We start from the raw sequence: 17,540 nt of genomic DNA on the forward strand, positions 1-17,540 counted from the left end.
ATAAATGGAGCCTAAGTGTCCCATAGTTGGGGAGGAGCTTGCATTTCAATAATGGTACAAGGGTAATTTTGACGCAGTAAATAAATAAACATATAGAATTTTATATATATATATATATATATATATATATATATATTAGAATTGTAGTGGCATCATATCACTAAATGCACTACGGCAATAGGGCTGTCCACTCTTTAGACAGAATTTATTTATTTTTCATAAAATATTATAACCTAATGTTATAGGCTAAAAGATTGAATTTGGATATATTCAAGTAAACGTATCACTGTCACCAAGTCGGACGGACAAATTTCTATTGGTACTATTCCATAATTGATGTTGGTGTAACGAATATTTTTCTTTTTTTTTGGTGCATTTTTAATGCATATTTTTTAGAGCATATCTATAAATAAATAAATAACAAAGAGAGAACGAGTTTTTAAAATAAATGAACTTGTCAATTGTCCCCCATTCTTTTTTTTTTTTTTTTTTTCTCTTTTTAAATCATAAAAAATAATTTTTGTACGTGTAACTATATGTATGGGTGCAACTTAGGTTGAGTAACTTGAACCTAACCCGATTTTTTCGGGCTTGAACAATCATTTTTACAATTAGGGTTAGACTTAGGTTAAAAAATTTCAACCCGAATTTAATTAGGGTTGGATTTAAGTTGAAATGCTAGCAACCCGAGCCAACCTGAACTCAAATTCTAATATTATTTTCATATATATTTTTACTTTTAAATATATTATATATAATATTTAAATTTTGATTACTTTTTTTTTCAACTTTTTTTTGTTAAATCTTAACTTAATTTATTAAAAATCTAAGTCTTTTAATTTCTTCTTGTTTGAGAGTAATTTAATATAAAACTAATTTAAGATCATATTAAATTTTCGGTATAAAGATTAGTTATATGAGTAACCTGAATTACCGAAGTTTTAATCCGGAATCTTACATCGAGTTGCAAGCTTGAATTTTAAAGTAAAAGAATAGGTTGGGCTCGAGTTGAGTAGTTAAGTTTGAAGATAGGGTTAGGGCAGTAAAGAATTGCTAACACTTTTATTATTATTATTATTAGATTTGAAAATTTAAAACAATATTAAAGACTTTGAAATGATCACAAGTATTTCCTTAACAAACCACATTCAATTACCATGGATAGGTAACTACAAATGGAAATTTTAGAAAATTTTGGAAGGTCAACATTAATTTTTGCATACAAAATCACCATTGAAAACTATATATACATAGTAGTGATTCTTATACCGATTTGTCACAGTGAATTATCTAATCAAAAGTTTCTGATTGATTATTTATGCACAATATAAATAAGTGAAAGGCCCACTCTCTTATTTATTGTATAGATGAACCAATTAAAATAAGTAGGTCGAGCAAATCATTGTAACAAATCGTTACAAGAATCAATGATTCTTACAACAATTTGTTACAGTGAATTATTCGACTTACTTATTTTAATTGATTCATCTATGCAATAAATGAGAGAGTATAATTCTTTACTTACCTGTGTTGTGCATAAATAAAAAATCAAAAACTTTCTGTTAGGTAACTCATTGCAATAAGAGTAGGCTAGTACCCACTGAAGGTAAAAAAGAGAGACCAAATGAATGTAATAAAAAAGATTGGAGCAGACAATATTGGGAACCCATCTATATATTATTATTATTATTATTTGTATAAATACTTAAATACTAATATAATATATGCTTATAATACAAATGCATCCCCAATGTTAGATGTAGACCTAAACTGCAAACGTGTCCCCCAACAAAAACAATAGAAGTCCCTTGTAGGTCACTAGAAGCTGTGGGACAGCCCCATGTTGTTCTCTGCCAGAGAGGTGGTTAGGATGACAACCAATATCAGTTACTATTAAACTAATGTTTATATTTATTACCCCATTAAAAACAAAATAAAGCAAAGCAAGAATAACAAGACAACTCTGATAACTCAAGAAAGCAAATGGCTATAAAAGCAACCAAAGCAATGGTGGTTATATACAATACTCAAATTCAGAAAAAAAAAAAAAAAAAAAAGAAGAAAAAAAAAAAAAGAAAAAGAAAAAGAAAAAGAAAAAAACGTGTTTGACCTTGTAAAACCCGTCCTCGACTCTCTAAGTCTGATCAGACCTTAACCTACCTCACCTCTTCACTACCATTTCTATACATCATATATACTTACTACTGTAATCAAACACCAATTACCAATAATCCCCCATCTCTCTCTCTCTCTCTATAGTCTATATATCATCTTTCTCTCTCTGCAACGCACAAGCTGTGACCCATTTGAGACACCAAAAAAACACACCCGCCCAACAATTATCAGATCATCGCCGGCTAAGCTTCCAAATTATTATTGATTGTCATCTGTATCAGATCAGAGACACCCACTTGCAGTTTTCTTGAATTGGGTGATCTGATCTGCAAATCCTTGGAGGTAATGGGTGACATAGTGAAGAAAATATTGGTAAAGCCGATCCACATAACGGTCGAGGTGGGCAAGGCCGCAGACGAGGCCTGTTCGTTCAAGCAGGACTGCGCTGAGCTGAAGGCCAAGGCCGAGAAATTGGGCGGACTCCTCCGCGACGCTGCACACCGCAGCAATGACCTCTACGAGCGCCCTGCTCGCCGCATCATCGATGACACCGAGCAGGTCCTAGAAAAGGCCCTCGCGCTCATCCAGAAGTGCCGAAACCACGGCCTCGTTAAGCGGGTGTTCACAATCATTCCTACTGCTAATTTCCGCAAGATGTCATCCCAGCTCGAGAACTCCGTCGGAGACGTCTCTTGGTTGCTCCAAGTCTCCGGCTCGGCCAATGACCGGATTGATCGGGGCGATGAGTATGTGGGACTCCCTCCCATAGCCACAAACGAGCCAATTCTGTGCCTCATATGGGAACAGATCGGGATTCTGTATACTGGGTCACTGGATGATCGATGTGATGCTGCAGCTTCTCTGGTCTCGCTTGCCCGGGACAATGATCGGTACGGGAAGCTGATCATCGAAGAAGACGGCATCGTGCCACTGCTGAAATTGGTGAAGGAAGGGAAGATGGAGGGTCAGGAGAACGCTGCTAAAGCAATTGGGCTTCTGGGACGTGACCCTGAAAGCGTCGAACACATTATTCATGCTGGTGTGTGTTCAGTGTTTGCGAAAATCCTCAAAGAAGGTCCGATGAAAGTTCAGGCAGTGGTGGCCTGGGCAGTGTCCGAGCTCGTAGCCCATCACCCAAACTGTCAAGACCTGTTCGCCCAACACAATATAATTCGATTGCTCGTGGGTCATCTAGCATTTGAGACAGTTCAAGAACATAGCAAGTATGCCATTATCAGCAACAAAGCAACATCAATTCATGCTGTTGTTATGGCAAGTAATAATTCGAATGCAAACATTTGTATTATTGATGATGATGAAAAGCATATTCAAATCCCACATCCCACTGGGAATAAGCAACCCAGTCAGATGCACAATGTGGTTACTAGTACCATGGCATTGAAAGGTCAATCCAAGCCACCTCAGAGTAATGGGGAAAATCACAACAACAACAACAACAACAACAACGCCGCGAAGCAGAGTCTTCAAAGCTATCAGCAGAATTTTCCATTCTCCGGGACTAGCGTCAAAGGGAGGGAACTCGAGGAACCAGAAACCAAGGCATATATGAAAGCAATGGCTGCAAGAGCCCTTTGGCGCCTTGCCAAGGAGAATTCTCCCATTTGCCGTAGCATCACAGAATCAAGAGCTCTATTGTGCTTTGCGGTCCTCCTAGGAAAAGGCCGTGAAGATGTTCAGTACAACTCTGCCATGGCGTTAATGGAGGTGACAGCAGTGGCAGAGCAAGATGCTGAGCTGAGAAGATCAGCATTCAAGCCCAATTCACCCGCTTGCAAAGCTGTTGTTGATCAATTACTAATAATCATCGAAAAGGCAGATTCAGAACTGCTTATCCCATGCATCATGGCTATTGGGAATTTGGCAAGGACATTTCGAGCCACGGAGACAAGGATGATAAGCCCATTAGTACGGTTGCTTGATGAGCGAGAAGCCGAGGTTTCTAGAGAAGCTTCCATTGCTCTCGCCAAGTTTGCCTGCACAGACAACTATCTCCATCTTGATCACTCCAAGGCCATAATAATCGCAGGAGGGGCAAAGCACCTAATACAGCTTGTGTACTTCGGAGAACAGATTGTTCAAAGCCCTGCACTGGTTCTGCTCTGCTACATTGCAATACATGTCCCAGAAAGCAAAGAACTCGCCCAAGCCGAGGTACTCACCGTGCTTGAATGGGCATCCAAGCAAGGACCATTCATCCAAGACGAGACCATTGACATTTTGTTACAGAAGGCCAAAGACAGTTTGGCGGTCTATCAATCCAGAGGTTCAAGGGGATTCCATTGATTCACTCAAATTTTTAGGCAAGATTATTTCCCTTTTTTTTCTTTTCTTTTTTTTTTTTTGGTTTCTGTTATGTTATTCTCATGGAGTGTACATACAGTTGGCCTATCTAATTGTTTAGAAGAATCCCCCAAATAGTCTAGTATCATTCTTCTGTGCTCTATTCCTGAATCCCCTTGTTGACACCCATTTAGAAATGTTTATGCTGTTGTACTGGTGATGTGCAAGCCTTGAAACATGTCAATTTATGCTAAATGGACAATCATTATCCTTCGTTTTTTTCTTCAGCAAATTATTTTATTTATTTATTTTTTTTTTTTTTTGTTTTTTGGGTTCCGAGAATATTCCTTATAAGAAATCTATTTAAAATTTCTTAACTGAAATTGTTGAAAATGTCTCCCATGGTGGTTCTTTAAAGTCCTTTCTTTAAGGAATGAAGCACTTCGAATAGAAAAGTTTTTGGGATGGTTAACGTTAAATTTCACTCAGCCACCAAAAAGAGTTTCAACACCATGGTTCAGGCATTTTCAAATTTATACAAATTTCAGGTCTCTCTCTGTGACACCATTTGCAAATCGTTCATAGACCTTCGGCAAGCTGTTTCAACAGACTAATATTGGGGCGGCAGTTAACTGCATTTGTTTTTCCTTTCGTTACTGTAAATTTTAGAGTAAAAAGATATAAAAAGACCTGCAGTATATATTGACAAAGCAACCAACCAAGGAAAGATTTAAAGCTAGATGCATATTTGCTTTTATTCTTAAAAAAAAAAAAACAATTCCCGAGAAAATTCTGAAAGTAAATCATGACAATTCATGTTCATAAAGTTAGTGACAATAACGTGGCACTGTAAATAAGTCCAAAAGTACGGAATATAACATATTTACAAATTGACCATATGATATTAGAATCCCAGACATTGTAAGAGATCAGTTGGGAGATACTTGGACGTCCAAAGACAGCACGCACCTAAAACATCTACACAGAGCTGAGCCCACACTGCATGTGTTTTGCAACAATGCTTCCCTCTACCATAAAACAAGAAGTTGATAATAAGAATTTGATTACCTGTACTTGGCAACTAACAGTATTTTCCAATAACAGAGGAACAAAAGATATAAGATTTGACAAGTACAATACAGTTACAGGCATAAAGTTCTTGAAGCCTTTCTAATAAAAAGATATTTAGCAGCATGCCAAATGCTAAAGGATACAACGCCACGGCTAAATTAATATTGGGCAGGACCTCCGAATTCTGATAAATGCTACAACCAAATTTATGAGAACTCACCAGAAGCATAAAATATTTAGGATGCCCAACTGCTTCATCTGATATTGAGTCAACCTGTCTGTAAGAAACACATCAATAAAAAATTGGTAGAAAGAATCTGATCACATTTTGAGTTAATGAAAATAGCAAGACTCCAAATGGTAAGAGTATCCGCTATATATGATTGTTCAAATGGCTCATTTTTTTTCTTTATGTTTTATTTATGATTCTTCTTTTTTATAGTTAACACGTTAAGCCTTAGTCCCAACTACTCAGACCTGCTACATGGATCCATCAACTCCAGTTGAGTCCTTCTGAAGTCATATCCCCGGTCAATCAAAAACGAGAACTTATAAATCCGCCCATGGCTTTTGGCCTCTATGGTATGGGAGAAAGTTTCGACCTCTCAACTCCTATGTTCTCCGATTACATGTAATTGATTTCGTCACCTGATGACAATTTAAATTCTCAATCTCAAGGAATGTGTCAATATAACCACCACATGCCTGACGCAGCTAAATAATGTTACATTTGGCAATCTTTTAAAAAGAAAGCCAGTACATAAAGACAAAGACCTGTTTCACTGTAAACTACTTTCCATGAAAAATGCCAACAACGGAGATTTGGACACTACTAGTATGGTGAAAATTCACTTTTGGTGAAGTAGTTTCTGTATATACCAATTAACTGCACTCTGCACATGTCATCCAACTCTCAGAAGGATGATAGCAAACTAAAGACTGATACTTTAGTGTAGAGGTGGGACTCCAACGTGTTGGGAGGGCCAAGGAGCCTGCGCCAAGCTCAAGCCCTGAGAAGCCCACAACATCTCAACCCGAGATATATTGTACAAGTTTCACGGGGTTTTCAATTTTCTCGGGTTGTCCAAAATTTTAGTAACCTACTAAAAAATAGAAAGTTACAAAAAGGAAAATGTAAAGTATGTGCATTAATTACTAAAACTACAGGTTCGAGATTCAATCATGTTCCTTCACATTAGAATTTAGAAAGGACTCAAAACTTTACACTCTTAATTATTTTTTTATAATTTAACTTAACATCAGTTATGATAATTTTACTTTAAACTTTTAAAGCAACTGTGTCACAACTTAATTTAATAACTACTAAGAATATCATGCCACTAAAGATAAATCATCCATTTTCAACCTTAATTTTAATTTATATGAATAAAACGTAGCCATCAAAATAAAATAATTTCTCGGGCTAGTAAAACCTTTGCCCAATTCCCACCCAAAACATATTCAGACTCTAAGGACTAGTTTGGTGTGGTTGAATGAAATAAATGGGAAATGGAATGAATCAAAGAATGGAATGTTTAGTTGCAAAGAAAAACCTCTCTCAAGTCTTCTTTTTCTCTCTAAAAATGCTTGTCAAATCTCACCCACCACCGCCAACCATCCTATTTTTGTAAAACCCATATTCATATGTGTGTGTGTGTGTAGTCGGTCATCACCACCACAACCACAACTATCGCCGGACAGAAGAGAAGAACAAATAAAGGAGCAACCATCTAAGTCGTGAACTCGCGATCCACGAAGCCACACAAATCAATCCAAATTCCTTCACAAAATTGCACAAACCCTAGGGTTCGAAATCAATGTATCGTCTGGTGAAGAGGAGGGTCTGGTGGGTTAAGAGCTTCTCTCCTAAATCAATTATAAATCAACCCAAAATTAACGTGTACATAGGAAACCTGGTCAATCCAAAATCCTAAATCCTAAATCGTCTGGTGGGTTAAGAGCTTCTCTTACCTAAATCAATCCGAAATCGACGTGTCCTGAGGACACCTGGTCTTTAACACCAGTGACGGCACCGTGATCTTGCCAGTCAAAATCGGCGGTGAGTTCGCTGATCAGAAGGATCAGAAACTTCACCGCTATGAGACCAAAAACCAATCATAGTTCTCCGGTGGACAGAGAGAGGGGAAGAACATAGCCACCGTTTTGACAATGACTGTATGTTTCATCAAATGTGTTTTTTTATTCTATATACAAATTTTAAAAAGTGGGAATGAAATGGCCATTCTTTTAGTTAGAAAGTGAAATGAATTAGTGAAAATCATCATTCTCAGAGAATGGTCAGGAATCATCATTCCAATTTTAAAATTAGTTACCAAACTAAAGAATGGAAACAAAAGCATTCTACTCCCGCTTCATTTGATTCCATTCACTCACACCAAACATGGCCTAAGAATTAAACTCGATCCCAATCTCATGATCTCAAATACCTTGCCCATGGTCGTAAAATTTTCAGACGGGACTCGGGTTGCTCGAGTTAGACCACCCAAGTCCCACCCCTACTTAGTGTTGACCACAAGCATAGAGATAGTCTCACAAAGAGCTAAAAATCTCACAAAATTTTCTAGTTTCTAAGACACTACAAGTCTACATTTATAATGTCGATTAATCTAGTTGCTAAGATTCATACGTACAAAAAATAAACATTTGGAGTTTAGTTTGTAGAACACGAGCAACGCCGCCTTGAAGTGAATCCTCATTACTGCATTGAAACCCAAGTTATAACAAGGGAGAAATTGATTGCTGTGGAGCAAAATGCTGCAGGAGCAGCACTGGCACCTATCCGCATAAACGCTGTCAAATTGCCATAACCTTGAATTACCCAATGTTGTCACCTTCCAGCTAATTTAAAATTAAAATTGAAGTGCATTACCCAGTCCATGGCCCTCCTAAGCAGGACGGTGGGGAGGAAAATAGTGGATATAGTACACCGACCACCTTTTCATTGTGACAATAGTGGCACTATTCAGAGTTCTTCAATTGCTTCAAACATTCGGCATAATTTTGCACAAACTGGCTGTTTTTAGACTCAAACCCACAGCCTCATGCCTGTCACCTTGACCTTTCACCATTGCACCCAGCATTGACCAGACTTCAATCATCTGTCCTTGGCAATGAAGAAAGCAATTAATTGATAACCCAAGAATTAATTCAGTTCATGAAAGCCAAAAGTTATCAACAGGATTAGTAACGTGTTCCCTTTGTAATCACTCGTGTCATTTTGTTCTAGAAACAACAAAAGTGAAGACATCACAGAAATAGCAAATAAGCAGAGCTGAATCAACTCAGGCCTCAAATTGCACTCCAACCAAGTTAATCTTCATAATGTTCCTCTAGTATACTATTTCACATAGATTACAAGAAGCATTAGAACCATAAAAAACTCAATTAAATTCAACAAGGTCTCCCCATCACTTGGGGTCTACTATATGAATTCTGTTTCGTCAATTTGCTATACTAAGGCTATACCTTCAGTTAAACAACACGCTATTATTTTCCCTTACTATCACAATTCCTGCTAAATTTGTTTCCCATTTCTTGTCAGTATCATCAATGAGGATCATATCACTCTTCCTCTTTAATACAGTTATTGGTCTTTAGGTATGTGCTCACACATACAAACCAGACTATGAAGGAACCAAGTGTCAAAGGCATGAAGATAGAGATAAAGATATCCATAATGGTTGATCTGGAATTTATCTACTACACCCTCAAGCAAACAACCTTCCTCACTTCAACTATCTAATGAAGTTTCCGTGGTGCTACAGGGCAGAACCTTAATTTCGACAGGAGAATAGTACTGAAACCTATAAGTCCAAAAAGATGAGGTGCATAGAAATCCTGACAAAAACTAGCAGCATTATTTCTTGCTACCTCATATTCTTTTTCTAGTCAAATTATTAGCGACCCCATATTATTTAACAGAATTTTATATTTCTATAATTGTTTCCTTTTTTATGGTAATGTAGGTAATATGGTTTACAAAACAGGATGATAGATAAATTTACTGGAAAAAAAAAAAATGATGACAGATAAGTAACATCCTTTCTAAATTAAAACAAAAATTACAATCTTAATGAATAAGTAATAGAAGTGAATACCCAGAGGATTTGGTGAAAAACAGCATCTTTGTTTCTTATTTTATTTTATTTTATTTTTTTTTTTTTTCTTTGGTGTGGTAAGTCAACTAATCTTGATTTCAACTAGTACATAGGTATGATAAGGTTGTTAATCGCCTCTTTTCAGGACTTGGAACTTAAAACTAGAACTTTAGGAACTTTCACCAGTAATAACCTAATCCCACTTATGGAGACAGATAAAGAACCATTGATTAAAAAAAAACCATGTCTTGGCCAACATAACATTAAATTCAAAACATTCCAAAACTTAGTAGCACAATGGCACAAAGTTGTTGGCATCACAGCTAAAAGGGAGAGTGCAATTAAGGGTTTGATTCTTAACATTGACAAAAAAAAAAAAAAAAAAATTAAATAAAAAAATTAAATGCAATAAAAAACATGAAGTTCGGAAAATACATTTGGCGTAATAAGACAAAAGAAAACATAAATAAAATTAAACTAGAAGCAACAATAAGTTTTAACATAAATTTAAATTTGCTCCAACCAGAACACGATTTTGTTAGGTTCCATGCAGGATCCAAGTAAAAATTCCAAAATTTCACTTTTTCTCGTCAGCATGCTCCCATCAGGGTTGTGGATGTTTACAAGTCTTTAAAACACTATCCTAAATTGTAAAAACTATTATATACAAGTATCGCAAATAAGTCACAAAGGAGTTCTACAAACTGTTGGGATTGTTTGGAACCAAATCTATCAAAAAAATATTTCTAATATCTCTATTACTTCCCTCTCTAGAAATTATCATACAATTTGCATAAACAAACTAGTGAAGGGATTTCTTGAAAAAAAAAAAGACATTATCATCACTTCTTACAATGAAGTCTAATGTTAGTTCCATCTTAAAGATTCAAGAAGCATATGTCCAATAAATCATATCTTCTATTCCTATATATTATCACCTAAAATCTTGGTACGGATATAACCAGACAACTTATTCTAGAAACCATTATAAGTTTTATTCCTTAAAGTCTTTTTTTTCTCAAAAAACTTGAACCCTTGTATCATTGATGTTATTCTCAACCAGTGTTATCAAAGGCCCAAGGCACACTAAGGTCTAGGTCCTTTGGAGCCTAGGCATAAGGCGCAAGGTGAGGCCCACACCTAAGTGAAGCGAGGCGCACAATGGAAAAATTAAATTAATATTGAACCACATTCATATTCCATATTAAAGGCGCAAATATTGTCAAAGGCGCACCTGGGCACACAACAAGTGCAAGTGTTGTGCCTGGAGCCAAGGCGCACACCTAGGTGCGCCTTTGACAACATTGTTCTCAACCTGAAAGGTCAAAACAGAAGAGAATAAATATCATACCATCGGTGGAAACAAAATAAACAATAACGTAGAATATAACACCATGAAATCCATATAATATTAGGAGGACTGCAAAGTAACAGAGTACAATAAACCTAACAGTATAAGAAGCTATAGCCATAACTTAGGCAGGCAGAAACACAACAATTCTCAGCCTGGTAAATGTATACTTTGTAAACTTAAAGATTGAGCTTGAAGACCTAACCCAAAGCTGGGTTGGGCATACTTTGAGGTCTTGGAGAACACGGCCCAAATACTGGCAATTGACACATCAAAGTCAATTCTCCAGGGAAAGTTAATGGTTTACACAACAAGGTTGAATAAAAAACTTCAAGCAATATAGGAGTGTGACACGTCTACACTTTAAGCCAAATCAGCTCTGGCAGTTGAAAATCAGTAATTACTTATCCCAACAAAAGAAAATATCTAATTGCTCTGTGTAATAGCCAAAGCTCGGGCTTCCAATTCTATGAATGCAAGTTCAAGGCTTAGGCTTGAGGTCTTAGAATTTATTATTATCTCAGTTGAAAATATGGAGCTTTTGGAAGAAAAAAATGTTCAACCAAGGAAGAGATCTGGGAGGCTTTAAGGAATTATGATGGGGACAAGGCCCCAGGTCTCGATAGCATGTCCAAGGCTTTTATTGCTCAGGTCTTGGGGTCATGGAGTGGGTTTGTTTGAGTCCCAAAATATCTTTCTGGGTGGTTCACAGATCTTGGATGCAATTCTTGTGGCCAAAAATATGTGAAGTCTATGCAAAGGAGTGAGGAGCCTAGAGTGATATATAAGATCGGTTTTAAAAATGCATAAGATCATGCCAACTGGACTTTCCTACAGTACTTGATGAAGCATATGGCTCTTGGATAGATTAGAGATACTGGATTCAAGCTTGCGTATCTACAGTTAAATTTTTTTGTCTAATTGGTCTTCTTTTTTAGCTTGAAGGGTGTGCAGCACAAGTAAGGGTATGTTGTACAGTTATTCTTCAAAAAACACTCTATCTCACAAAGCTTTTTCAATGATTTTTTGTTATCTTCTCAACAAAGGTTTTTCAAAAGGATATCTTTGATGCAAAAAGGAATGCATCAAAAAAGTGTAGGGTTATTATTCCCGGGAACAATATCATTTAGTTCTTTGTTAAGAATTATTTGGCAACATTTCCAATTGATCCACACAACAAAAAATAAATAGATAAAGCAAAAGGAGAGATCCCAAACATTTATTATAGTATTTACACAGAAATTTGATCTGGCCTTTTTCATGACAATATGTTTAAAGTTAATCAAAAATAAATAAAAAATAAATGTACTCTTGATATAAATAACACAATACACTCTTTTGCACCAATAAATTAAAAAATAGAAGAAGATAACATGTGAGAGAACTATGACCCTACGGACACTGACCCTAATCATTAGTTCATTTTTCCAAGGAATGAGCAAACCTCCATAACCCATATACAGCTTTGATCCCATATACAATTAACTAAGAAATCTAGAATGACTGCAAAGTATAATGTTTTTTTTTTTCCTAGATATATACCAAGAACCAATAATTACATTAGTAAATCCCTTATATATTATGTAATGGAACTTCGAACAGCCAAATTCAAACTAAATTAGTCAGGAGTGTCCATCAGGAATTCCAATTTGATATCTCAATTGTCTTCATTTTCCCTCTCCAAAATTCTAAATGAATCATAAATCATGGTTGGCCTAATAATCATCTAAAAAAAAATCTAACCAACCTATTCCCATGTTAGCCCTACTTCGGCAATTTCCTGGGCTGGTTCAGCATCAGCTCCTTACAATTGCAGCTCTAAATAATTCCAATTACCATATTTAGGGAATGCAAAAGATTTTTGTAAGCGCGAGAAAATTTCATTTGGCAACTGATTATTACATTTTATAGTGACCAAACTTCCACACTGACATACATAAAACCGTCTATGCGACGACGTGAAGTCAGAAAGAAACTAAATCCGTTCAATATCTCCTTCAAATCATACATCTCTCCCAACAGTTATTCTTTATTACTTTTTTAACAACTGGGTTGGTCCTTCATAATTCCAAGTCATCTTACTTATTTAAAATTATTGCTTTGCACAGTAGTTTTAGACTTCCTAACATATCAAGCACGGGTTTACACCCAGAAACTTCAAAAAACCAATCATATATCATAAAAGAAAATTTTGGAACTCACCAAATGATGAATGCATTTCCTAAATCAGATAACTACAAAATAACCAAAATCATTTCACACTCGCCTAAATTTTATGCAGCTACTTACACCTTCAAAGAAGTAGATCATTGTTAAATGGAAAAAATCATCAATGCATAGCCAAAAAAAAAATGTGGTATATGTCAAATACTAAACGAAACCCAAATGATCAAAAGAATAACAGAATGAGACTCAACAATATTCTTGTAAAAATAAAAAATTGCGCTATAATTTTGATCCAGTCAAATTTACCATAACATGAATCCATACTATATCAATTGGCAACTCCTCTTTTTTTTTGGCAATGCAAATTGACAAACAAGATATGTACCTATTTGACGTGCATATATATACACACAAAAATGCATTCCTCGGTCTATGGCCTATGTAACTATGCGAGTATTGGAAGGAAAAGACCCACTTTATATTCTGTCATCACCAGACAACTGGCTGGGCTTCAGGGTTGCTCACTTGCTCGTATGTCATCACCAAATAACTAGCTTTGGGCATTACAGTATGAGTTAAGAAAAGAGTTTTCATAAAATAAGAATGTAAAAATAAGCCAATGAAAGACTTGTTGTTGTTGTTGTATACAGTATTGACCTAATGATAAATTTTAGAAAAACTCACCAAGTTAGTGCGGACAAGTTGAAGTGATCGATGGAATCAATATATTGTTATCTTCGTCTTGGACTCGGATCACGGACTCGGTGAACTGAGGACTTCATTCTCAAGGTTCTGGTTCAATGAAGAGCGGGACTCGGTGAGAATGTGAGAAGAGACTAGATAAAGGTTTGATTTCAGAATTGTCCTGTTAAGGAATTGGGTTAAATCTCAACATTGTCCTCTATCATTGTAAATTAATTAATTAATTAATATAAATTAAAATTTTATTATGTTATTACCCTATTCGTGACAAATTCAATACAATATGAATAATTATATTTTAATCGATTTCCTAAAACAAATTGTTTAAGGAATTGTGAGTTTGTCTCCTCCATAGTAATAATTTTAAATAATATATTCTCAATGTAACGAATAAATCTAAGCGTGGAGCCCACTACATGTATAAAAATCCCTTTAACTACACCCCTACGTACGGAATAGGTCTAAATAATATTCCTCATTTATATATATATATATCATGACATAAGGCCTCATTCAATTAATACTTGAGCTATGTTTGGGCAAATGACACTTTGAAATATTGCAATACAAGTTTTGTAAAATATTTTAAAAAATATATAAATTATTAATAGTCTATTTACTTATAAAAATAAGGAGCTGATATTTGTGCTCCACAATTATTATCTAGCATTATATTTCCTTATCTCTTAAAATGAAATTACAAAAGAATCTCTAAATCATACTAATTTTAATTTTTATATTTTTAATATTATAATTACCCTCCATATAAAGGCATGATGTTACAAGGGAAGGATTTTGATAGAAAGTGACATGGGTATAAATTGGTTGGTATGCAGCACTACTCAATAGTTTGAGTTTTTTGGTATAAGGGCAAGCACCCACTCGTTACCGTTGGTATCTGAGCCAGACGCAATTCTTGATCTGGTGTCACGCTAAGTGCTTGGCTCGGAGGGCGTCTGGGTCTTCACCCTGGGTAGGCAAGGTGGTTCGACCACAAAGAAAGCATTGCCTGAGTTCAAATAGGAGAGAATATTACAAGGGGAGACTTGTCCCACATCGGATCTAGATGAAAAGTGACATGGGTATAAATGAGTAGGTATGCAGAACCATCCCAATAACTTGAGCTTTTGAATCAATGGGCAAGTGCCCATTCATTACACACGACTTAATCAAATTCTTTTTAACATTTCGTAAAATTTTATATTTGGTTCAATTTCCCGTTTCCTATGCGCGAGACTCTTTTGCAATTATGGCACCCTTTATGATTCTAACTCCTCTAATTTATTATTGTTTTCCTATTAGATTAAAATTTGATAAAAACTAGTGTGTAACAATTTGCATGGCTATATATGTACACTAGGAAAAAGCACGTGCGATACATGTGATGAATATTTTGTAACTTGATGAATGTTTTGTAACTTCTCTAATTTTTGTTTTCATATATTTTTTTTTCTAATTGTTCATTTGAAGCTTGTAATAATAAACCTTACAAAAAATAGTAATTTTTGTAACTTTTTATATATTAATTAATAAATATCTTTTTATATTAATAAATAAATACTAAAATATTTTGAAATTGGTGGTAGAGTTTGAGTTTTTGTAAATTAATAAATTCTTTTACGTTTTTATATTAATACTAAAATATTTATATTTTAATTTTTAATTAATTAATAATTTATTTTTTTTATTTTAATAATGAAATATTTGAGTTTTCTATAGTAATAAATTCTTTTAGGTAATTTAAATTTTATTAGGCAATTTGTAATTTCAATTTTATTAGAAAATTTAAAATTTAGTATAATTTTTAATTTACAATAGAAATTCAATTATATTAATTTTGAATTAAATTTTGAAATAGAAATTCAATTATACTAATCATACATTAGATTTAAATTGATATAAAAATTTATTGTATAGAGTTTGTGATTTTTTGGAAGACCCTAGGTTATATTTTATTTTCTTTAAATATATACTTTATAATGTGATAGAGTTTTAAAGAAAATAAAATAGGTAATTTGTGGTAGAGTTTTATACAAATAATTTTATTTTATTTAAATATATCTTTGTAAAATTATATTTTCTTTTATTAAAAAACTCATAATAAATAGACAAATACAGGGTTATATGTGATAGATTTCTCTTTTTATATTAATTAATAAATATTTTTATATTAAAAAATAAATATTGAAATGATGAAATTCTTTACACTTTTATATTTTATTTATATGTATTATTATATATTTTCTTTAAATATATCCTTGTATAATGTGATAAAGTTTTAAAGAAAATAAAATAGGTAATTTGTGGTTAGTTTTATAGAAATTATTTTATTTTCTTTAAATATATCCTTATCTAATTAGATTTTCTTTTATTAATAAAATCATAATAAATAGATAAATACAGGTTATATATGATAGAGTTTTAAATAAAATAAAATAGTTCATTTGTGTTAGAGTTTTATAGAAACTCTTTAAATATATCATTGTCTAATGTGACAGAGTTTCATTGAAAATAAAATAGGTAATTTGTGGTAAAATTTTATATAAATTATTCATTTTCTTTAAATATATATATCATTGTCTAATTATATTTTCTTTTATTAAAAAAGCTCATAATAAATAGATAAATAGGTAATATGTGTTAGAGTTTTATAGAAAATCTTTAAAAAACACTTTTTATATGAATTAATAAATATTTTTATATATTAAATTTTTTTGTCTAATTAGATTACCTTTTATTTAAAAAAAAAAATCATAATAAAAACTAATTTGTGGTAGAGTTTTAGAAAAATTATTTTATTTTTTATATCAATTAAAAAATATTTTTATATTAACAATTCCTTTCTAATTATATTTTATTTTATTAAAAAACTCATAATAAATAAATAAATAAATAGGTAATTTTTGTTAGAGTTTGATAGAAGGTCTTTTTATATCAATTAATAAATATTTTTTATATTAATAATTCTTATGTAATTAGATTTTCTTTTATTATAAAACTCGTAATAAATAGATAAATAGATAATTTGTGATAGAGTTTTATAAAAACTCTTTTAAACCTCTTTTTACATCAATTAATAAATAATTTTTTATATTAATAATAACTGTCTAATTAGATTTCATTTTATTAAAAAAACTCATCATAAATAGATAAATAGGTAATTTGTGTTAGTTTTTTTTTATAGAAACTCTTTAAATGTATCTTTGTCTAATGTGATAGAGTTTTGTTGAAAATAAAAGTGATAATTTGTGATAGAGTTTTATAGAAATTATTTTATTTTCTTTAAATATATCCCTGTCTAATTAGATTTAATTTTATTAAGAAACTCATAATAAAAACTAATTTGTCCTAGAGTTTTGAAAAACATATTTTATTTTATATATCAATTAATAAATATTTTTTATATTAATAATTCTTGTCTAATTAGATTTTCTTTTATTAAAAAATGTATAATAATAAATAGATAAATAGGTTAATTTGAATTTTATTAAGTAAAATTTGGAGTTTTATAGAGTTTTTTTTATATATTTATAAATAAATAATGAAATATTAAACTCTTTACTCAATTAATAATAGTATAGATAAAAACTCTTTTTATATCAATTAATAAATAAATATTTTTATATAAATAAATAAATACTGAAACTCTTTGACAAAACTTTTATATTTTACTCTACAATTCTAGGTGTATGCCCTTCTGAATTTCTTTCTGGAAT

General features: G+C 33.0%; 1 protein-coding gene and 1 long non-coding RNA gene across 2 annotated transcripts; one reads left to right on the top strand and one right to left on the bottom strand.

Moving 5' to 3' along the window:
- Nucleotides 1-1,931: 1,931 nt before the first annotated feature.
- On the top strand, nucleotides 1,932-4,689 carry LOC132284720 (uncharacterized). The gene has a single exon (XM_059786847.1). The coding sequence runs from the start codon at nucleotides 2,461-2,463 to the stop codon at nucleotides 4,417-4,419; it is 1,959 nt and encodes a 652-aa protein (XP_059642830.1). The 5' UTR covers nucleotides 1,932-2,460; the 3' UTR covers nucleotides 4,420-4,689.
- Nucleotides 4,690-7,832: 3,143 nt separating this feature from the next.
- Nucleotides 7,833-13,974, bottom strand: LOC132286157 (uncharacterized). The gene is made up of 2 exons (XR_009472690.1): nucleotides 13,807-13,974; nucleotides 7,833-8,606 (listed from the first exon to the last, which is right to left on the bottom strand). It is a non-coding gene; the product is annotated as an uncharacterized LOC132286157 (long non-coding RNA).
- Between the last annotated feature and the right edge of the window lie 3,566 nt (nucleotides 13,975-17,540).

Source organism: Cornus florida, unplaced genomic scaffold (genome assembly GCF_030987335.1).
Source record: "Cornus florida cultivar Cherokee Brave unplaced genomic scaffold, ASM3098733v1 CherokeeBrave_3.0.0_Hap2_Chr11, whole genome shotgun sequence".
Classification (NCBI taxonomy): domain Eukaryota; kingdom Viridiplantae; phylum Streptophyta; class Magnoliopsida; order Cornales; family Cornaceae; genus Cornus; species Cornus florida.

Excerpts from the sequence above, each read along its gene's own strand:
- LOC132284720 (XM_059786847.1), top strand. The coding sequence starts at position 2,461 with ATGGGTGACATAGTGAAGAAAATATTGGTAAAGCCGATCCACATAACG.